At 43.9% G+C, this 23388-nt stretch overlaps 1 protein-coding gene across 2 annotated transcripts in view; it reads left to right on the top strand.

Moving 5' to 3' along the window:
* ERN1 (endoplasmic reticulum to nucleus signaling 1) overlaps nucleotides 1-23388 on the top strand; it is a 91365-nt gene that overhangs the window by 37379 nt on the left and 30598 nt on the right. For both annotated transcript variants that reach the window (XM_030922959.1, XM_030922958.1), the window contains 4 exons: nucleotides 12648-12681; nucleotides 13727-13799; nucleotides 18208-18280; nucleotides 21335-21457. In XM_030922959.1, coding sequence (XP_030778819.1) covers nucleotides 18277-18280; nucleotides 21335-21457 — 127 coding nt within the window. In that variant the 5' untranslated portion in view covers nucleotides 12648-12681; nucleotides 13727-13799; nucleotides 18208-18276. The remainder of the gene's footprint in view (nucleotides 1-12647; nucleotides 12682-13726; nucleotides 13800-18207; nucleotides 18281-21334; nucleotides 21458-23388) is intronic.

Below are 23388 nucleotides of genomic sequence, written 5' to 3'. Positions count from 1 at the left end.
GTTCAAGCCCCCTAGTCTATGATATTTTGTTGTAGTAGTCTGAGCCGAGTAAGGCACATGACCTCCACTTTACAAGATTAACAAGTGCTGTGTTGAAACTGAACAGATGGGGCCAGGAAGAAGCTGGGAGACCAGGTAGGGGTGTATTGCACTAGTCCACACAAGAGAGGATACTAGCCTGGGTCTGAGTCTCAAGGAGGGCTTCAGAGTTGAATGGAATAAACTTGCTGATGCAAACACATACCTTTAACTCACCACACTGGGGTTCTTCAGAATAGAGGCCTGCAACTTCATTCTGCTGTTTACTTTTTTCAGGAGCCAACAAACTGGGCTTTTTTTTTTTTTGGCTTTCTGTGTTGGTTTGGCAGGTGCTTTTGTTCCTCAGTCAAATGTGTTGTGGTTCCCAGAAATGGAGGTTTCTTACACCATAGTGGCAAATTATACCTAACAGAGAAAATGCGTTTTGTTTTCTGGAACTCATTTGGGTTGTGACATTTTGCTTTAGAGGCCATCCTTCTAAGCAGTGATTTTGTAACTGTAGTCTGTCTTTCTCTAAAACCTCACCAGTGAATATAGTTGAATACATTTCATCTGTGTACTTTTAGACCAAATGCAAACTGAGAATGTTGCCATCACGTTTTGTTTTAGATTAGCTTGCTTTGGCCTGATGGAGTTGAGAGGACTTTCTTTAGTATGTCCAGGGCTGATGTAGGGCTTCTCGAGCTCACTTTGAAATACTAGTTAATGCTGATTTTTAACACTCAAATCCCCATCAGATTACAGGTTATTCTTTAGTAACCATGCTCCGTTATCTTCTGTCTCCTTTCCAATAATAGTAGGCATGAAGGGCTGGGTCAAATTAGAACCATTCTTTACTAATCATAAAAATCTGCTAAATATGCAATATGACTCCTCTCCTAGCCAGCTGGGCCCAGACTCCTGAGATATCCCTTGAGTGGACATTTTGATAAATGATAAATCTATCCAGGTACTACTCTAGGTTCTGAGTATACAGCAGGTGAACAAAACAGGACATAATACTGGAGATTTCTTTGGAGGGAAGAGTCAGAACAAAGTTATTTGAAATTTGAAGACAATTTGATTCTCACATGAGTGTCTCTTTCTAAACCTGTGCCTCTTGCCACAGTTCCTCCCTGTGCCGACAAAATCATGGCCAAGCAGTCTAGAAACTAGAGAAAATAGAATGATGCTGTGCTACTTCCCCCTTGATGCCCAGTGGTCACCAAGCCCTGTCATGTAGACTGGGAAGGACACTGCAAACCTGACTCCTCCTATCTGGCCCCATTGCTGGTGCCTTAGCCAGGCTCTTGGCATTCATTTCCTAGGTGAATGCAACAGCCCCTGACCACCATCCATGCCCCCTCCCCACCTTAACCCTCTCGTTCACTCATCATACTGCCCTCAGATGTACCCTCCAAAAAGACCAATTGGACCTAGCTGTACCCTGCCTGCTGAAATGCTCTTGGTGTTGTCTATAGTGGTAGCATTGTGCCTGTGCCAGTGTGTGTGGTGTGTTACCTATGAATGATGAGGAAAGGACAAATAGGGAGTGTGAGCATCATCCATGATAGGTTGACCATTTCAATAGCTGGCCCTTCACCCCTGCTAGTTTGAGAAGTGCTGCTCCACAGGGTCAAGTCTAAGCTCCTTAGTGCATGTGCAAGGCAGTTCATAGTCTCTCACCGCCCCCTTCCGCAACTCCCTGGGCTCCTTCCCTTGCCCAGCAGGTGCCCTACTTGCAGCCATGTAACTCCTTACCAGGCCTTGGAGACCTCTGGCCTTTGCTCATGCTCCCTTTCCACCAGCAGCCTGCAATGTTAGACAAGCTCCTGTTCATCTGTGAAGACCCCTTCCCAGATTGCCTCCCTGGCTTCTCAAGCAGGGTGAGCCACTTTTTTGTCTGGGTTCTGGAGGTGCTTTTCTGCACCCTCTGTTGTGGCACTTCTGGCTTGTATTGTAAATTTTTGTTCTCATTTGCTTCCTAGTGGATTTCTACCTCCTTGCTGGGGCTTTGGGCAGCCAGGATGCTCAGTAAATGTCCAAGGCACTTGATGCTGTCTCGGGTCCCAGAACTCTTCTGCCTGGACGTCTTTTGGGAGTCCTGAGAAACAGATGGGACTTGACTGCCTTCTCAGGATGAATCATTTGTTGCTTGTATCATAGTCATGACAGTTTCCGGTTGTGGTTTCTGATCTTGAGTTTTGCATGGCTTTTGGTGGTTGGTTTTTCTGTCCTGCGCTTTAGGCAGTGTTTGTGTGACTCTGGAAGAGTTGGAGATCCGTCCTCAGAAGTGCAATGGAAACATGAGAAGGGGAAATTGTGGAAAGTGATGATGTTTTGTTAACAGATCTAATCTGTTTTCTCTCAAGGACTTTTCTAGGCTTACAATATGCATCATCTACCTTTCTGCCTCACTGCTTAAATATAAGGAAAGTGTTTGTTTCCTCTCCATTCTTGTGAAGGATTGAAAATTAAGTTTTATGAGAGGGACTGTGAGAGAAACCTGTTTTTGCTTTTGAGCATCTTGAAAATGTGTTGGTTCTTTCTTTTTTTTGTATTTTACTTTTAAACATACAAGGTTTAAAACATACCCAAATGTAGAAGTATTGTATAAAGAATCCCCATGTACTCATCACTCAGCTTCAACAGGGACTGGCTTGTAACTAGCCTTGTTCTCCTGCAGCCCCACTCACTTTCCTCCCTTATTTTTGGGACTTGCTTCAAAGTAATGCATTTCTCATTTCAGATGGCTCCTCTTAGCAGCTGCTACACATGTAGTAGTGTGGATCTCAGCTCCGATGAGTCATCTTTGCAGCATTGGTTGGTGTGTGTTGGAATACGGTTGTGATTGTTGAAGTACATGGATAAAGTGCCTTATTTTGTCTGTGACTTAGTTACCTGTCCCTTTGTTCACTTTTGAGCATCTGGTTGGATGGCACCCCATCACTCAGGAATGAATTCTGTGAAGTTATGACATCCTGAGAGGCACTTGGACACAGGCTGTACTGTTGAATTGTCTTCAGTGCCTTCATGATTGATTATAACGTTCAGTGTGTTTTTTGGCCTGAGTTACTTCTGCCAAGGTGGAGATGAATGAGAACACAATAGAATTCAGCTGCCTTTAGTATGGGCAGTTTTCTGGATTACTTGGTCATTTCTACATGATCATCTTTGTCAAATGTGACATTTAATGACTTATGGAGGTTACCTCCAAAGAAAACTTGTTACATCCTTTTTCAGTTCTGCTGAGATGAGAATTTGGGTAGCTTTTGATTAGATGTCTTAAAAAAAAAAATGCTTTCCTCATGACAACTGAACTGTAAAGAATGTCTGAGACTTTCTGTCTTACAATTTGGACCTAACAGCTTTAATGGGAGTTTATGGCTTAGGTTAATGAAGTGCTTTTTCTCTGGAGGGAAGGAATGAGCTGCCACTGGGGAGAAATACTCCCTAATTGGGCCACTCGAATGTATGAAACATATTTGGGAGACTGAAGGTTTGAATTAAGGAAGGGTGAATGAGTTTGTTTCTGCCAGTAATTTTTTTTTTTTTTAAATAAGAAAACAGTATTAGAACCTTAAAACACATTCTTGAGAAAACAGCAGTTGTTTACCTCATTCAGACTACGCCTTTCTAGTTTCACTGTTACCTGTCAGCCAGGGTTAAAATCTCCATGTCACCTTTAACTCTTTCCTTTCTCCCACTGCATTTATCTAGACAGGGCTCCGTTTTGCTGACACTCTTTTCCCTCCCGTCTGTTTCTGACTCCCCTCCTCACTCGTCCCTTCTCCCCGACTCCGGTCTGTCTGTTGTAGCACCTTTGTGATTCCTTCTCCCCTTTTTCCTTCATTTTGTGCCTTGATGCCCACCTGTCTAACTAGCCTTCAGAGGCTTGTACAGGTTGAGTATCCCTTACCTGAAATGCTTGGGACCTGAAGTGTTTCTGATTTTGGATATTTTCAGGTTTGGAATATTTGCATTATATTTACCAGTTGAACATCTCAAATCTGAAAATCTGAAATCCCAAATGTTCCAATGAGCATTTCCTTTGTGCATCACGTTGGCGCTCAGGCTTCAGATTTTGGAACATTTCAGATTTTGGATTTTTGGATTTGGGATGCTCACCCTGTGTCACTTTCCTCTTTTTTCTTTTCTTTTTTTTTTTTTGAGACTGAGTTTCACTCTGTCACCCAGGCTGCAGTGCAGTGGCGCAATCTCGGCTCACTGCAAGCTCTGCCTCCCGGGTTCACGCCATTCTCCTGCCTCAGCCTCCTGAGTAGCTGGGATTACAGGCGCCTGCTACCACGCCCGGCTAATTTTTTGTATTTTTAGTAGAGACGAGGTTTCACCGTGTTAGCCAGGATGGTTTCGATCTCCTGACCTCATGATCTGCCTGCCTTGGCCTCCCAAAGTTCTGGGATTACAGGCATGAGCCACTGCGCCCGGCCCACATTCTTCTTTTTCTCAGAGGCTTCCAGTTGGACTATTCCACATCACAAAGTTTTCAAGGCTTTCTTCCCCATGGTGTCACTGCCTGCAGTCCAGCCTCATTTGTGTTGTTCCTCAGGAGGAACATGTCACATTTGCTGAGCCTGCGTCCTCTGTCCCGTGAACACAGTGACAGGTTTTCACTCATGTTTTCTTGTCATCCCTGTGCTCGGGGCCGGCTGCCTTTATGAGGGTTTTCTGCTCCGAGTATTCTGGTCCCCACCTAGGAAAGCCTGTGGTGCATGCCCCATGTTCTAGCAGTTCGTTATGTATGGTTCTTGTATATTAGCTTTGTAACTCAAACCATAAGCTCCCTTCTTGATCCTGCATGGCACTTAACAGAGAACCCAGCTGAAGCAGACGTCTGACAATTGTTTCTGAGATGTGTTTGGCGCATCTCAACAGAAAGTTACTAGTAGCGAGAATGTCAGTCCTCTTCCTCCTGGCGGGGGTGGGTAATGGGGGTGCGTGCGTGTAGAGGATTACACAGACTATAAAGCAGTTGGGACTTCATCTCTGCTCTTTGGGTCCTTAAATACCTTTCAAAGGACCAACCCAGAGCACTTAAAATCACTGCTAGGGGTACACTTAGAAGGGACTGGTTTGGGGACTTCCTAACTGTGTGGTGATATCTTAGCTGTACAGGAGAGAGAGCTGATTTCCAATGCTGCGTTATGGGTCTCAGAAAGGTGGTCAGATGGGGTCAGAAAGAACAAGGTTGAAGAGGGTGGTAAAAGCCAGAGGTCATCTAGATTCTACCGAAAAAGCAAAAGCAGTATGTTCCAGAAATATCCGTGCTCATCTGGGAGAGAGAAGAGAAGGATCTTACAAGGCTCCTTGAGCTCCAGTCAAGTGAGCAACCTGTTCTTGTGGCTTCTGTAATCAAAGGGATCTTATTTCTTCCTACATGGAAGGAAGTGTGCCCAGAGCTACCTCCAGAGAGAGGTCATCAATCTTGAAGTCTGGTTTGAAACAATTATTTAAATTTTGGTTGATTTCATTAAAGACATTTTTCTGTTCAGCTGACTTATCACCTCATGTTTTCCCCATTCCCTCACGAATTCTGCCAACCCTGCGTTTAGGGAAGCCTGAGATGGTCCTGATGGGGTCCTTCATGCTCTTAACATAGGTTTCCCTTCAGTCTCTGTGCCCTGTGCAACTGGAAGAGCAGGCTTTCCAGAATTATGCCACAGGTGAGAGCAGGAGGAACAGGCCATTCTGTCCAACCTATTGCAGATGTTTGCCTTAAATAGCTTCTGTTTTTAGCTTCTTTTTTTCTTTTAACTTTTCATTTTATAAAAACTTTATACATACCCCAAATTAAAGAGAGTAGTATCATGAAACAATGTACCCATTGCCCAGCTTCAGTAATGATCAACACGTGGTAATCCCCGTCCCTCTCCCTTAAATACTTTTCAAAAGGGCCAACCCAGAACATTTGCAATCACTGCTAGAGGTGCACTTAAAAGGGACTGGTTTGGGGACTTTCTGAGTTTCTAGATTGTATGACTGGGTGGAAGTGGAACCCACCAGCCAATCTGGGGAATGTGAACCGAGTAACAGGTCCTGGGGGTGTGGCCTTGGGTTGAGACAGCCATAGCAGTTGCAAGTGGGACTGGGTCAGGAGTCCAAGGGATAACATCGTCAGATGCCATATGGAGGATTTGCAAGTGTTGGTTTTGGTCACGGGAACTTGACAGTGGTAGTTCTGATCTTATTCTGAGAGTAGGGGCCAGAGGGCAATGAGTGGAGGAAGGCAAGAAGGCAGGAAAGTGGAACAGAGGATTCGGAGCAGTGTAGTTTCCCTGCATGGCTCAGTCACCCACCTTGGGTTATAGAGGCAAATTCCCTGTCTCTACCTACAAAGTCAGCTTCCTGGAGGAGGAACCTAGGAATCAACATTCTAAAAATTCCACAGCTATCTCTAATACGTTGCTGGTGGAAATATAAAACAGTACTACCACTTTTGCAAACTGTTTGTCAGTTTCTTGCCAAATGTAAACAATATGATACAGCCAGTCCTCCTCCTTAAGTGTTTTAAGAAATGAAAATAGGGCGGGGCACGGTGGCTCACACCTATAATCCCAGCACTTTGGGAGGCCAGGGCGGGTGAATCATGAGGTCAAGAATTCAAGACCAGCCTGACCAATAGGTGAAACCCCGTCTCTACTAAAAATACAAAAATTAGCTGGGTGTGGTGGTGCATGCTGTAGTCCCAGCTACTTGGGAGGCTGAAGCAGGAGAATCACTTGAACCCAGGAGGTGGAGGTTGCAGTGAGCTGAGATTGTGCCACTGTACTTCAGCCTAGGCGACAGAGCTAGACTCCATCTCAAAGAAAAAAAAAAAAAAAAAAGGAAAAAGAAAAGAAATGAAAATACGTCCAAATAAAGACTTGTACACAAATGTTCACAGCAGCTTTATTCACACCAGCCAAAAAAATAGAAGCAACTCAAATGTCCCTCAGCAGATAAATAGGTAAACAGATTGTGGTAAATTCTTACAGTAGAATACTATTCAGCAGTAAAAAAGAGTGAACTATGATACACACAACAATATGGATGGATATCCAAGACATTATGTGAAATAAAGAGGCCAGGCACAAATGAGTATCTATGATGTGGTCATTTGTGAAATTTTAGAACAAACAAAATGAACTTGTGCTTATCTGGAGCAGGATTTGGGAGTGTTGAATCCAAAGAGATATGAAAAAATGTTTTAGGGTGATGGAAATGTTCTGTATCTTGATGGTGAAGATAGTTACATGGGTGTGTGTGTTTTTCAAGATTCATTGAACTGTAAACTTAAATGGATGCATTTTGGAGGAAAAGGAGACTGTGCAGAAGAGTGGGCAGAGCCAAGGGGTTTTTGTATTTACAGGCAAAGGAGGAGTTGAAGATCCTTGGAGACAGGATCTAATGTGAGTGTGAAATACCTATGAATGAGAAGACAAAAGCATCGTCCCTTCATAGAGATGTGAAAGGAAGGGTGGAGCTGAGCAAATGTAGAAGGCAAAGGGTAGGAAGTTTCAGCGAGCTCACTCAGTTTCCCTTAATTTCCCCTGTAACACAGAAGGCAGAGTCATTTGTGGCGAGACAGCGACCTTGAGGCAAGGAGTGGTTTGAAATACCAGCTACAGGGGTGAGAACAGAAGTCAGCCAGGATCTCCTAGTTGCAGGGGCCTAGCTGGCCACACCATGGAGATATTGTGTATGATGGTATCTCCACAAATGATCACAGTATTTTCTACAGCCATGCTCAGAAGCCTGGGTGGAGGAACAGGGACTGCTATGCAGATCCTGGGTTCAGGGTGAATAGAGCTTATCTGCTGGATTATTAAAAGTGATCAACAATGGATTTCCAGGCTGGGTAAGAGTGGAAGTAGGAAAGAAACTGCTCTAGTTTGAATATTTGACCCTCCAAACCTCATGTTGAAATTTGATTCCCAGTGATGGAGGTGGAGCCTAATGGGAAGTGTTTGGGTCTTGGAGGTGGATCCCTCATGAATGGCTTGGCCCTGTCCTCACTGTAGTGAGTCCTCACCCTATTAGTTCTTGTGAGAACTGGTTGTTAAAAAGAGCCTGGCACCTTCTCCCCTCTCTCTTGCTGCTTCTCTTGCCCTGTGATCTCTGTGCACGCCAGCTCCCCTTTGCCTTCTGCCACTAGTGGAAGCAGCCAGAAGCCTTCATCAGAGGCAGATGCTAGTGCCATGCTTCTTGTACAGCCTGCAGAACCGTGAGTCAAATAAACCTCTTTTCTTTATAAATTACCTAGCCTCAGGTATTCCTTTATAGGAACACAAACAGACTAAGACAGGAAATGACACTTAATTACTCCATTCAACAAATACATTGGTTACCACCTGTGTGTCAGGTATTGTTTTAGATCCCTGGGAAGATGCAGATAACAAAAAAATAAATCCCAGTGGCCAGAGTTAGGCATTAAGTAAGCAATAAAATATGCAGAACTACAGAGGTGGTAAGTGACATAGAGAAAAATTAAGCAGGGAAGAAGGGTTGGAAATCCTGGGCAGTAGAAAGTGATCTTGGGAGACCTCTCTGAGATGCCAACAGTTGATCAAAGGTCCCGAGGCAGGGGCAGGCCTGGCAGTGCTTGTTGAATACTTGGAGGCCGGCATGGCTGGAATGGAGTGTGTGAGAAATAGTGGGAGATTATTAGAGGGTGACAGGTTGAAAGGGAGGGACTGCTTGGGATTTTTGAGCTACTGTGTAAACACTGACCTTCACTGAGTGAGATGGGGAACCACCAAAGGATTTTGAGTGACAGAGAAGCTTAATCTGATTTATGCCTTTCAAAGGATCACTCAGTGTCAAAGCATTGACTTACAGTCTTGACAAACATTTAATCCACATAGAGATGCCCCGTGAGGTTGATTTATCTCTATCTTTTTTTCCTTACTGATGAGGAAATTGAGGCTCCACGAGTTTAAGTAACTTTGCCAAGGTCACTCAGCTGGTGATTGGCAGAGCCAGGATTTACGCCTTCGTTTGTCTGATTCCAAAGACCACTCAGATTAGGAGAGGAGGGAAGACAAAGGGTTCCAATGGTGTTGAAGGGAATGGGAACAGGACACAGAACTATGATTGGCATCGAAGTAGACCACAGAGTTTGGCAACTGGTAGCATGTGTTAGAGAGAAATAGATGTCAACAGCGTCGTCTGAGTCATGGCTGTCTTCTAGGAGAATAGTGGTACTGTCAATAAAATACAGTAGTCAGGAGTAGAAGCCAGCCTGGGGCAAAAGATAGAGGGTGTGACTTGGGCAAGCAGAGGCTGAGGCGTTGGTGGGAAGTAGTGGATGTGTCCAGCTGATCCAGAGAGAGGACCCGGGAGAGAGGACCCAGGAGAGGGGAGCCTAGCACTGTGGTTAGGGTGGAAATTAAAGAGAGGCATGTGCTCTCTGAGTGAGAAGAAAGGCCGAAGGGAGAAGCTGGCAGTGTTCCTCCCTGTGTGGAGGAGGCAGTGGGGACCAAAATTCACGGCTTTTGGGGACAGAAATGTTTAAAACTTTACCCTTATGAACTTGGACAAAGGAAAGATGTGGACGTCTGTTTTGTCATTTGAGCTTAAAGAGATGATTTAGATTAGCACAATAACCTAGCAATGAGCATCTCCTGACCTCACCCAGGATGTCAGTTCCTGCAGGTATAAAGCTTGTGCCATTCCAGGCCTCAGCTGGACACACGATGGGGGCCGGGGAGTAGAGTTGAGGCCAGTGACTGCTCCCAGGGGATCAATGAGCAGGTTTGTTTCTTTCCCGTGTTAATCCCGGGAGACCAAACCTTTATTTCAGCTGCATTTTCCCATATCTGTACCTTTACCAGATAACCTTACCTTTACCTTTACCTTACATAACAGCCACTTTTTATACTTGTGAAGTAACTCCCCCCAACTTTTTTTTTCTGAAAGTAAAACAACTTGGTGACATTGGCTTTTATTCTTATCAGGCCCCATATAGATAGTGGCTTATTTTACAGCAGTATTTGTTTACATCCCTACAGGCAGGACAGCATTTCTTTTCACGTGGCTGAAAACTTTTTTTTAAAGCAAGAATCTTGCCTGATACCAGTTTCTCATTATTAAATCAAAACCACTTTTTCATGTTGTTCTTTCATTGCACATTTTCAGATAATGCTCTCTGTTTTTATTTTTGCTGACTTTCCGAATATTTTTCTCTTTAACCTTTTTTAATATGAAAAATTTTAAGCGTATGTACAGAGAGTAGTAAAATAACACCCCAGGGTTCCCATTTCTCATCTTTAACTGTTATCAACAGCCTGTCATTTTTTTATCTGCCCTCCCCACCCCCATATAATTATTTTCTGTAGTATTTTAAAGCAAATCTTGAATTCAGATGATTCTTAAAGAAAAACATTTACAGAATTAGGTCATTGTTACATTTCAGAAGCCAAGCAGCAGTGTGTCTGCCTCTGTCAGAACTGTCTTAATAATTGTGTCTTTACCTGGCCTGCAGCTTTGAAGAGGCTTATTCCAGGTACTTACTTTACTGAGTGGATGGGAAATGCTAAGACAACCATAAGGTCCTCCTACTGGAGTTTATCTTCTCCTAAGCCTAGAAAAAAAAATCACAGTTCTTAAACACCAATGTAGTTGTCCCAGGAATCTTCCCCTGTCTCCTGCCGACGTCCTGAATCTTAACTGGAACTTTCCTGGTACAGAGCACATCCTGGGACCTGAGGCCTCAGTGTCAGGTGACCAGTGGCTAAACTATAGAAAACCAGGAAAATCTGCATCTGAAGACAAGTCTGTGAGACTGAGCAAACACTGTACAGCAAAGATCAGGTTATGAACAGGAATTTAAATCATATTGGTCTCCATGTCTTGTTTCTGGTGAATTGCTGGAATTTGGCTGCGTCCTCTTAATCTGCGTTTATCTGTGATACCTTTAAGTGGCTGAAACAAACAAAAAAGATGCCATTTACTGCCATGTTTTCTTCGGAATATGATATTCTTGCTCTTCTTGACTTGCATGGCTTCAGGCCCGTGTTAAGGTAACTGGGTTACTGCACCTTGACTAGCTTGTTTGAGTAGGATGAGTGTGGTGTGCCTTTATTTCCTGTCTCTTGCATCAGTCTGTTTGTGAGAGTGTACTGAGAGGTGATTAATGGGGAAGATAAACATATGCTTACTGACTGAAAGTTCTTCCTGTTTCCTAAAGTGTTTTTGGTTTAGTGAATTGTTTGTTTGCTGCCCACAGACCACATATGGTGTGTGTACCTGTTATTGTGAACACCATATGCCTTTGTATAGGAGCTGGGCTTTTAAGCAAAGTCAACATATGATAAGGCTTAAAAGATTTTCCTTCATCCAACAATTGGATGGATTGGACAGCTGTCTGTCACCACAAGCAGAGCCTACAGAGTCTGGAATTCTGCATACAAAATCATATAAGAATACTTGCTGTTCTTGCTCCCAGAGCTTAAGTTGTGTACAGCAAGGCTGTGGGGTTTTGGTTGCTGGAAATACCTCATCGCTGTGAATCTCCTGCCTGCGGACTTATAGATCTCTCACTACATGGTGCTGCTGTGCCAGTGTTCATGCTCTCTCACTGCCACCACCATCTGCCCCTGGAATCAGGAGCTTCCTCTTGCTTTCTGCCAAGGAAAATCTAGGGAGGGAAGAATTCTGCCATTAATTGCTGCAAATGTAAAATTGACTTAGAGAAAAAAACACATTCTCAATTTAAAAAGTAATGTCTGCTCTTGCAGAAATTTTAAGATACAGAAAAGGTTGGGGGGAGTTGCATTTCCAACAAGGATCATTTACAATTAGCATTTTTGATCTTTCCATCTAGTTAGGTACATTGAAGCCTTTCCCCATAGTTGCATTAATACTGTATGTACAATGTTATCTTTTCTCCTGAACATAGTAGTAGGTTTGTTTATGTCTTAAAACTTTATTAGCCCTCTTAGAAGCCTTAATTTTTTGCCCAGGGGACATTCTGTAATTTAACCATATTATTGGGTAGGTCATTTGTAATGCTGCTACATACACATCGTTGTACAAAAACCATTTTCTATACTTTATATTATCTTTAAATTAGATTTTACAGAAATGCAATTGGTGGGCCAAAGGGAATGAACACTTGGAGGCGCTAGGATTACCGCTCCAAAGAGGTGTGTCCATTTGCTATGCAATCAAAGTCAGTTCTTAAACCAGTTTTACTTTTCCTAATGGGAATATGTAGAGCTACTCCAGGCATCGGACAAGGTAATGATTTAGGTTTTAGAAGTCCTTGAGGTGTCAGATAGTGATGCTCTGACCCCTTGTCCACTGTGGGTGGTGGCTGGTTCTTCCTTCTGCATTCATCTCCCAAGTTATATGCAAGTTTCTTGAAAGCAGTTCTGCTCTGGTCTCAGTTCTCTATCCAGCCTCGGTGACTATCCAAGAGCTTACATTTGCATCACTGTGGATATGTTTTCTAAAAGATATGCATGATGATGCAGACGTGCATATAACCTTCATGTACACTAGACCATGTAAGTTAACATGGGGGAGAAAGTTATTACCAGTACAACTTGACCTGGTCCTGGGAAGCCTCTGGGAGTCTTGACATTGTGGGATGTTTCTGATGATGCCTTTGTTGTTCTTTTGCACAGATCCAGTCCTACAGGTCCCAACGCATGTGGAAGAGTAAGTTTTCTGATTTGCTCAGTACTTCCCTTAAATTCAGTCTTCTTCATTCAGTCAGTGTTTATGAGGCCAATTGCTGGGAGTGCATATATGTGTAAGTTTGAGGAATAACAGTGAGTGACATATAAAGTCTTACAGGTACTATGATGAAAGCCTGTATTGAGGAGGAGGTCGTCAGTTTCCTGGGGGAGAAGGGTAGTGGTTTTAAAAAGGCTTATTTGAGATGAAACTCAAGTTGAGCTTTGAGCTTAAACTTCCAAAGTCCTCAGGGGGACTGGACCTCTTCCTCTTTGCTGTGTCATATCATGGAGAAAAAAGGTGAATGTGACCTGCTACTGCAGAGCGTGTGTTGGAGTAAAAGCTGGATAGCGCCTGTAAGAGCCTTAAATGATGGCGCAACCTAAGTAAAGGAACAATTCAGCCAAGAGTTTCTGAGGGACTGTAGTTATAGTTCAGTCTTTAGCAGATTAGCTTGACAAAAGACCACTTCACATCTGCTTCAAGGGAAGCTACTGACGGAGAGACCTTGATCTGTCCCCTTGGCGGGTTCTCTCTGATGTCCAGCCGTTAGAGTTTGCTTTTATTGCCTCCAGTTAAACAAAAAATATCTCTTGAAAACTAAAAGCAGATTTGTTCTACCTGTTTATGTACCACGCTATGCTATTAAATATTAATGGCTGAAGTTCTATATACAATTGATGTAGAAATTGAAAAGTGGACTTGTTGGGTCCTTTCCACATATTTTGCCTTCATCCAGAGTGCTTTGACCAAATGATGATTTATCTTCTATGGTTTTGTATGATTTTTCCTTTCAGGCTGCTTTTCTCCAGTCGAGGATAGTGTTTACCACCATAGGGGTATTTTATTTATCTGTGGTTGAATTGAGAGAGAATAGTGGGTGGAATTGTCTTATATACTCACTTATACACCCACACACAACCACCCCCCACTCTCTATTCCTCCATCATGGGTTCACGTGGCTTTGATACATTGTTCCATGCCCTGGACTATAATTTATCTTTGATATTTATTATTTAATCTCTAGGCCTGCCTTTCTCCCAGATCCTAATGATGGCAGCCTGTATACGCTTGGAAGCAAGAATAATGAAGGCCTGACGGTGAGTATATTTAGCTTCTTTTTGTACTCCAGGGGTTCTAGACCAGCAGTCCTTAAGTGTGTCTGCACAGTGTCTTACTGTGTCTCCCGCCCGGAGCTTTTAAAAACAACCCCTGGGGATTCTGATTCAGGTGATCTAGAGGGGAGCCTGGGCATCAGTCTTTTCAGAGAGCTTCCTAAATGAGCTTTTAAATGTGGTGCCAGAGTTCAGAAACATGGATGCAGACCAGCAGGTTTTCGTGGCCCAGCCCATACACTGGAGGATGTAATGTTAGGAACAGGGTTTGCTCTAACTGGTGACCCTCACCTTAGGAGGGAGGGATATAGGGAAATGCTGTCTCCACCTGCCCCACCTTCCAATGACTCCTTAGGGGAGTCATGTGTTATTCCATCCTCATCTCCATTTGAGAATCTAAACCAGTGGTTTTCAGCCTTAGTTATACTTTGTAATAACCTGGAATTCGAAAAAACAGCATTGGGACCTAGAACATAGAGCCCAATCCTAGAAGGTCCCAATTTAATTGATCTAAGTCATCAGGACTTTTTTTTTTTTTTTTTTTTGAGACAGAGTCTCGCTCTGTAGCCCAGGCTGGAGTGCAGTGGCGCGATCTCGGCTCACTGCAAGCTCCACCTCCCAGATTCACGCCATTCTCCTGCCTCAGCCTCCCGAGTAGCTGGGACTATAGGCGCCAGACACTACACCTGGCTAATTTTTGTATTTTTAGTAGAGATGGGGTTTCACCGTGTTAGCCAGGATGGTCTCAATCTCCTGACCTCGTGATCCACCCGCCTCGGCCTCCCAGAGTGCTGGGATTACAGGCGTGAGCCACCGCGCCTGACCATCAGGACTTTTTAAAAGCTCCTCACATACGAGAATTTAGAAACAGGCCCACACATATGGTCACCTGATTTATGACAAAGGTGACACTGCAGTGTCCTTTCTTGTCTTTTCTCTTTTCTTTTCTTTTCTTTTGAGATGGAGTCTCACTTTGTCACCCAGGCTGGAATGCAGTGGTACAATCTTGGCTCACTACAACCTCTGTCTCACAGGCTCAAGCCAGCCTCCCACCTCAGCCTCCTGAGTAGCTGGGACCACAGGCACACATCACCACGCCCAGCTAATTTTTTGTATTTTTGGTAGAAATGGGGTTTCATCATATTGCCTAGGCTGGTCTCCAATTTCTGGGCTCAAGTAATCCACCCACCTCAGCCTCCAAAGTGCTAGGATTACAGGCGTGAGCCACCACCACCCAGCTTACAGTGTTTTTGCAATAAATGGTATAGGTCAATTGGGATATCCATACAGGAATAAAAGTCTTGACTACTACCCCCCACAACACATATAAAATCAGTTCCAGATAGATCATCCATCTAAATGTGAAATGCAAAATAATAAAGCTTTAAGAAAAAAAGTAATGGAACCATCTTCGTGATCTTAGAGTGAGTAGAGATTTCTTAAATAGGATATTAAAGAACACTATAAATTTAGCAAAAAATCAATATATTGACTATATTAAAATTAAGAACTTTTCCTTCTTAAGAGGTCAGAAAGTATTTCCAACACATCCAACAAAAGTTCATATTCAGAATATATGAAGAAATCCTATGGTACATTAAAAAAAGACAGCCCAATGGAAGAATAACAGAAGAGAATATCCAAATGGTCATAAACATATGAAAAGATGTTCCATTTTATTAGTCATTATTAAATGCAAATTAAAGTCACAGTGCCATACTGCTACTCACCAGAATGGCCAAAACAAGGGAAGTAGAAAAAGAAAACGTCATGATGATATAGAGCAACCAGGATTCTCACCTACTGCTGGTGGAGGTGCAGTGTGGCACAAGTGTTTTGGAAAACTGTTTGGCAGTAAGTCCTAAAGTCCTTAGGACCCAGAAATGCCTTCCTAGGTTACAGACCCAATAGAAATGCATGTTTGTGGTTGGGCGCGGTGGCTCACACCTGTAATCCCAGCACTTTGGGAGGCCGAGGCGGGCGGATCACGACGCCAGGGATTGAGACCACGGTGAGACCCCATCTCTACTAAAAATACAAAAAATTAGCCAGGCGAGGTGGTGGACACCTGTAGTCCCAGCTACTCAGAAGGCTGAGGCAGGAGAATAGCGTGAACCCAGGAGGTGGAGCTTGCGGTGAGCTGAGATCGCGCCACTGCCCTCCAGCCTGGGCAACAGAGCGAGACTCCGTCTCAAAAAACAAAAGAGAAATGCACATTTGTTCACCAATGGACACGTGCCCGAATGTACAGCAGCACCATTTATAATAAGCAGAGTGGCCAAATAACATCCACAGTGCAGTGGAAAAATCAACTCTAGAAGAGGCATGTCCAGTGATGAGGACCAACAGTCTGACGACACACACCACAGATGACTCGCAAGCGCGATGTTGAGCAAAACAAGACAGACCAAAAAGGCCACACACTGCCCTTCACTTATATAAAGCCAAAAACAGGAAAAACGAGTCTCTGCTGTTTTGAAGTTAGGATAATAGTTACCCTGGAGAGTTATGGCTAGAAAGGGGGTTGAGAGAGAGGGGGGCTTCTGTTTCTTCACCTGGATGCTGTTTCTGTGGGTATGTTCACTTTGTGAACACTGACTGAGCTGTGTGATGATGAGTGCTTTTCTGTTTGCGTATTATGCATCAGTAGGAAGTTTTTAAAGCTTCCAAGTAATTCTCATGTGCAACCGAGGATGAGAACCACTTGTCTAGGCTGTAAGTGGATTGTGGGCTTCTATTTGGGTATTTTAAAATTATTTTGTGACCAAAACAGAGGGGAGGAGGGCAAGCTTGTGTAGAGCTGTGTGTATTTCACCTTCAACACTGCTCTCCATCGGTTTCTCTCCACAGCTCTGTAGTCCTCATTTCTTAAGCAATTTGTTTGCCAGAAACTGGGCTGAGTGAGTTGTATAAGTTATCTCATTTGAATCTCTCAGCAGCCCTGTGGGTGATATCCCCATTTTAGAGGTGTGGAAACTGAGCCTGGAGAAGTGAAGGAATATGTCCAGGGCCGAGTCTTCTCGTGTTGGAGATGGTTCTTAAAGAGGATTCCCTTCATCGCTCCCTTGTGCTCCTTCCTGGGTTGTGGTTTAGCAGCTCCAGAAACAGTGTTTCCCAAGCTTGGGCCTTGAAGCAGAGACCACAGGACTCCAGGAGACTGGACAATCTGCAGTGCCTTTCTGATTCTCAGAAACACGTGGCAAAACCCAGTCATTGCAGCCTCTCTGAAGCATTTTTCCTCCTCTGAGGCTTGGTTTGAATGTTGGGATGATGAGAAAATCCAAGTTATTTAGCATGCAAAGCTCTGCTTATTAAAGCTAGAGAGAAATCTGTTCTTTCTTGGAGAAAAAGGTGACCATGCAGTAGAGGCATTTCTATAAAAGCAGGTATCTATAGAACAATTTCAAGAACACAGAATGTTCTAAAAATAAAGTATACTGAAACGAGCACTAACCAAAAGAGCTCGTCAGATGACAGCTGTAGACTCAGAAGAATCAGTTTTATGATGAAATGCAGTTGAAACATTTGGATTCCTTCAAGTTTCTTTTCCTGGCACCTATCTTAACTTCCTCTTTAAAACCAAAAGCCTCCATTTTTCTTGTTTTTCAATAGTGAATTTTTTACTGAAGAAAACATCAGAACTCTTTTCCACCTCAGACTCTTGTGTTGCCCCTGTAATGGCGACTTCTTCTTTCCCTCGAAGCTTGAGCTTGGCACCAAGGTTGCATCCCTTCAGCATCAACGTCGTGGCTCTCTCCCATGGGGCTCTACAGAGGACTGTCATTCTACTCAGTCTAGCCAGCTCTGGCTCTGTATTCCAAGCCAGGACAATTCTTTCTCCCACTCTTAGAATTTCAAAGAATATATAACTTTCCATATGTGTGTAAATATTTTCATAAAAGGTTTGTGTCACCCCTGGGAAGCACCCTGGACAGGAGACCTTGAGGGGCGTCCGCATATGGTGTCAAGTAAAGGAGTGGATGTTTATGGAGCTCGGGGACCTAGGAGCTTGTCAAAATAGACGTGGAAAATTAGCTGGGTGTAGTGGCAACATGCCTGTAATCCCAGCTACTTGGGAGGCTGAGGTGGGAGAATCACTTGAACTCAGGAGGCAGAGGTTGCTGTGAGCCAAGATGGTGCCACTGCACTCCAGCCTGGTCAACAGAGTGAAACCCTGTCTCAAAAAAATAAAAATGAAAACAAAGTAGATGTGGAAGCATAGGGTGCCGCTTCTCCTTCTCCTTGGTATTCAGTTAGGAAAACTCCCATCTGCAAAGTGCTTCTCTCTTTTTAGCAGAATTAGGTAATAGAAATAGACTGCTTGGTAAAATTATAATAATTGCACAAGACTTGGTTAACTTTTTTCCTTTTTTTTTTTTTTTTTTTTTTTAAGAAACTTCCTTTTACCATCCCAGAATTGGTGCAGGCATCTCCGTGCCGAAGTTCAGATGGAATCCTCTACATGGGTAAGAGTTCCTGTCTCCAACCCTGAAACTTGTGTCTCTTTGATGTAAGTCCCAGAATCTGGGAAAGTGGCATGTGGAGAGAGAGGGCGCAGACACTGCCTTGCCAACCCTTTCTTTCCTGGGTTGTGCTTCAGGTGCTGTTCTCCCCAGGATCAGCTGACCAATTAAGAAAGAGTTCCCCCAACTTGGGAGAAGAATTGACATCATTAATATGGTTACTCATTTAACAAGCTTTTAGTTGCTGTGTTGACTTAGTCCTGAGATTCCAAGATTGCAACATACCCAGTGGCAAATGGATGAAATTTAAAGTGAATACAATCGTCTAAGCCAAGAAAGGAAAGCCAGGCTCTGCCTCTTAATTATAGGGCTTTCTTAGTATTTCCTGCTATCAGAATATTTGATAAAACAGCACTTAATAGCTTGCCTAGATAAACTGCCTTCATACCTATGGGGTCACAGCTTTCAAAGCATCAGATCACCTGCTTTTCTTTTACCATGTTGCTGCCAAAATGTCAATAAAACATTTGCAACACAAAGGAGAGCTGTATTTATCTTGAAATCATAGTAGTAATAATAGCCCGTATTTATACAGCAGCTTTCTTTTTGAGGAACTGAAAGTGCTTATTGCCTATTCATGCCTTGAGAAGCTTTATGTGTATTTCTGGGTCTCAAGTGCAGGCCAGACTTTTAAGGTTTTGCTCAGGACACTGGGACACTTGCTTCCTTCCATACCTTCAGAATGAGGAACTCCCAGCCTAGGAATTTGGAGGAAACAATCAGCACAGATTTTTCTCTCTGTGGGCCATGCCCTGGGAACATCTGACAATCTTCTGACCATCCATGTCACTGTGTCCTATCTGGTCTTTCAGCTTTTGCCAGCGATTCACTTATAGTCTGCTTAGGGTGTTGTCTTCTCATCATCTTTGTGCTGTACCCTCTTAAGCGAGTTCATTAAACATATTTAAGAGCATGGTAGTTGCCCAGTCTATCCATTAAAGTAATAGCTGAGTTATGTAAACTCTAGTGGTCCTTGAAGTAACCAGTTATGTCATGCCAGATGGAAAAGGTTCATGGTCTTAGCTCTGTTCCCCTCTACCTTCAGATCATATTCATATTATGTTTTTGTCATTGAGAACAGAGTTGTGATCCACGGGTAAGTTGCACACATGTAGAACAGGCATGTATGCAACATCTGTTAGAACTTTAGAAGTGTAGCTTTAGCAAATTCTAGGCTGGGCACAGTGACTTACAACTGTAATCTCAATACTTTGAGAGGCTGAGGCAGGAGGTTTGCTTGAGGCCAGGAGTTTGAAACCAGCCTGGTCAACATAGTGAGACCCTGTCTTTACAGAAGAAACATTTTTTAAAAATTAGCCAGGTATAGCCCGGGAGCCTGGTGGCTCACACCTGTCATCCCAGCACTTTGGGAGGCTGAAGTGGGCAGATCACAAGGTCAGGAGATCGAGACCATCCTGGCTAACACAGTGAAACCCAGTCTCTACTAAAAATACAAAAACTAAGCTTCATGTGGTGGCGGGCGCATGTAGTCCCAGCTACTTGGGAGACTGAGGCAGAAGAATCACTTGAACCCCAGAGGCAGAGTTACAGTGAGCCAAGATCGTGCCACTGCACTCCAACCTGGGTGACAGAGCGAGACTCTATCTCAAAAAAATTAAAAATAAATAAAAATTAGCCAGGTAGCCGGGTGTGGTGGCTCACACCTGTAATCCCAGCCCGAGTTAGGCGGATCATGAAGTCAGGAGATCGAAACCATTCTGGCTAACACGTTGAAACCCTGTCTCTACTAAAAATACAGAAAATTAGCTGGGTGTGGTAGCACGTGCCTGTAGTCCCAGCTACTTGAGAGGCTGAGGCAGGAGAATCGTTTGAACCTGGGAGGCAGAGGTTGCAGTGAGCCGAGATCGCGCCACTGCACTCCAGCCTGGCGACAGAGCGAGACTCCATCTCAGAAAAAAAAAAAAAAGAGCCAGGCATAGTGGCACATGCCTGTAGTCTCAACTATGAGGAGGCTGAGGCAAAAAGGATCACTTGAGTCCAGGAGTTCGAGGCTGCAGTGAGCCATGACCACACCTGTGTACTCTGTACTTGAGTGACAGAGCAAGATCCTATCTCAAAAAAAAAAAAAAAAAAAAAAAAAAATTCAAAGGCTGTGTGACCTTCCTCAGCATCTCAATATTCTGCTTCTAAGAGTCTCCAAAATAGGAGACTTTTCCAATGAGTTAGGAAGATACGAATGACCACCAGAGATCATGCTTTACAAAACAGAGATATACACGTCACAGTGACTGTGTTGACCTTCATGTTGGAGGCCGGTGCCACTGACTCTCTATTGCTAGGATGCTGTTGGGTGTATACCATTGATACATATGCTTTGGATTTTCTTAATAGTGTTGTTTACCGTGCTGTCTGCCTGTCATAATCAGCTGACCAAGATTAGGGGTATGGTCCAAAGCCAGAGAATAACTTACTGGCTGGGACCAGGGGCCGAGACAACTTTGACCTCCTTAGCATCAGATTGCAACCAACTCCACTGACCAGTCCCAGGTACTAGTTAATTATAGTCATAAACAGTAACTGTAGATCCTTCTCAATGGGGGCTAGTTAGTAGAGATGTTGAGAAATGTGAATGATGGTTATTAGGGAGATAAACCCCTGGGCACATTTCTGTATTTCTGTAGATCCCAGTCCATGGGAAAAGGGTTGCCCTTCACAGGAAAGACTTTTCATATTTAAAGCCACTCATCAAAGCAATAAAATCTAACTTGAAAGTTTGGGGAACTTTTTGAAACTGCAATTATGTTATTAGGTTTGGAGGAATTTGTATACCATCATTAGGTTATTAAATTATTATAAGACCTATGGGCCTAAGAAGTTTTATCGTCTGTGCATTACCATTTGCATCATCACCTTAGAAATGACATCCTAAGAATTTCAGGTCTATCTCTCTCAATACAGAGCATCTTGGCTGCTAGTTTGGCAGTGATACTTTTTTCCATATGGCATAAACGAGGATGTGTTTTTGTGTCCTTTCAGGTAAAAAGCAGGACATCTGGTATGTTATTGACCTCCTGACTGGGGAGAAGCAGCAGACCTTGTCATCAGCCTTTGCAGATAGTCTCTGCCCATCAACCTCTCTTCTGTATCTTGGGCGAACAGGTAAGAAATGAACCTTTGTCTTCTACAGCCTGCCTGTTTCCAAAAGGGATCAGAAGAAGCGTCCCAGCCTCTTTCCCTAGAAGGTGGCCAGAGCTTCCTTTTTCCAAACACAGGTCTGATCATGTCATTTTCCTTTATAAGACCCTTCAGTGTCCCCCACTGCTCAAGGGATACAGTCCAAACTGCACCACTGCCCAGAAAAACCCCTGTGATGCGACTGCCACCTCTCTTGCCTCATTTCACTCCTTTCAAAGTTTCCTAGCTGGGCGCGGTGGCTCATGCCTGTGATCCCAGTATTTTGGGAGGCTGAGGCAGGTAGATCACGTGAGGTCAGGAGTTCGAGACCAGCCTGGCCAACATGGCAAAACGCCGTCTCTACTAAAAAAAACAAAATTAGCTGGGTGTGGTGGCGGGTGCCTGTAATCCCAGCTACTCAGGAGGCTGAGGCAGGAGAATCGCCTGAACCTGGGAGGCGGAGGTTGCAGTGAGCCAAGATCAAGCCATTGCACTCCAGTCTGGGCAACAAGAGTAAGACTCCGTCCCCCCACCTCCCCCCAAAAAAAGTTTCCCAATTAGGATGAACTGCCTGCAGCTCCCAGAATGGCAGTGCCGTTTTTAAAGGCTTGTAGTGGTGTGGCCCTCTCCACCAGGTATGCCTGTTTTTGCCTATCTGGCAAATATCCTCTTTTCTTGCACAACTCTGCTCGAAAGTCACCTTCTCTGTGAAGCCTCTTCTCCAGCCTCTCAGCCTCCACCCTGCTCAGGAACACCTGGCTCTCCCATTCTAGGGGCACACGTAGCAGTTAACAAGCCTGTTGTGACAGCCATCTCACCCCTTGTCATTGTCCCTTTACAGGCATGGCTTGCACCCTCTTCACCGCACCATTTTCTTTTTCCTCCTTTTTCAGCCTCTTTCTTCTTAACTCTTGGCACTGCATATTTATAAATTCTATGTGCCTACTTCCTGCCTCCCTCACTAGAATATCAGTTCCCTGAGGGTATGACTTTGTTTTGCTCACCTGCTGTCTCTCAATACCAGGCCTGTATGTGTAACAGGGGCTCAATGTTTGAATGTATGAATGGGTGAGCCCCATTACTGCAGAGACTTGCCTTACTCATTATCATATGTGCAGCACCTCACACATGTCGGGGATGCCATGAAACTTGTTGAACAATACTTAAAGCTAAAAGGAGAAACAAAAAACATTTAGAAGGAAAAAATTATACCAAAAACCTAGGATGAATTCATTACAATTGAGCACTACATTTAGGTCTAAACTTTCAGACAGCGAAGGATTTGAAAAAAAGAGAACCTTCCTGAAAGTGTTGGGGAAAGCACTGCATTTCTAAAACTCAGTGAGACTCATCTTGGACCCTGCAGAAGCTGGCTGGGCTCTCCTGGGAATGGGTGGAAGGTCTTAGACTGTAAAAATCAGGTATTCCAGCTTCTAACTGTAGTGACTGCTTAGGATTTATGTGTTTATCTTTTCCATCAAGTAAATTCTTACAGTGGCCCCCGCTTCATCCAGATATAAAACTTGTGTCATTCTCAGGTGAAACTGTGGTGTTCAAAGGAGCTGGGATATGCATGAGGTGGAATGTGTGTGCATAGGTGTGTAAATCCATTGCCTCTGTTGTCTATTGCCGCATGACAAACCACCCCAACTTAGTGCCTTAAAACAAGCGTTTTATTGTTAATGATTCTGTAGGGAATTCAGGAAGGACTCAGCAAGGACCCATCATCTTTACTCCACATGCTTGGTTGGCCTCACTCATGTATCTGAGATTTCAGTTCACTTCCATGTGACCTTTCTCCATATAGATAGCCTGGACTCTTGACATGGCAGCCGGGCTCCCTCTTGAGTAAAAATGGATATTACAGTGCCTCCTAAGGTCTAGGCTCAAAAGTTCTAGAACCTTCCTTCCACTGC

The sequence above is a fragment of the Rhinopithecus roxellana genome, chromosome 19 (assembly GCF_007565055.1).
Source record: "Rhinopithecus roxellana isolate Shanxi Qingling chromosome 19, ASM756505v1, whole genome shotgun sequence".
Taxonomy (NCBI): Eukaryota; Metazoa; Chordata; class Mammalia; order Primates; family Cercopithecidae; genus Rhinopithecus; species Rhinopithecus roxellana.
This window is presented reverse-complemented; position numbering and strand designations above follow the sequence as displayed.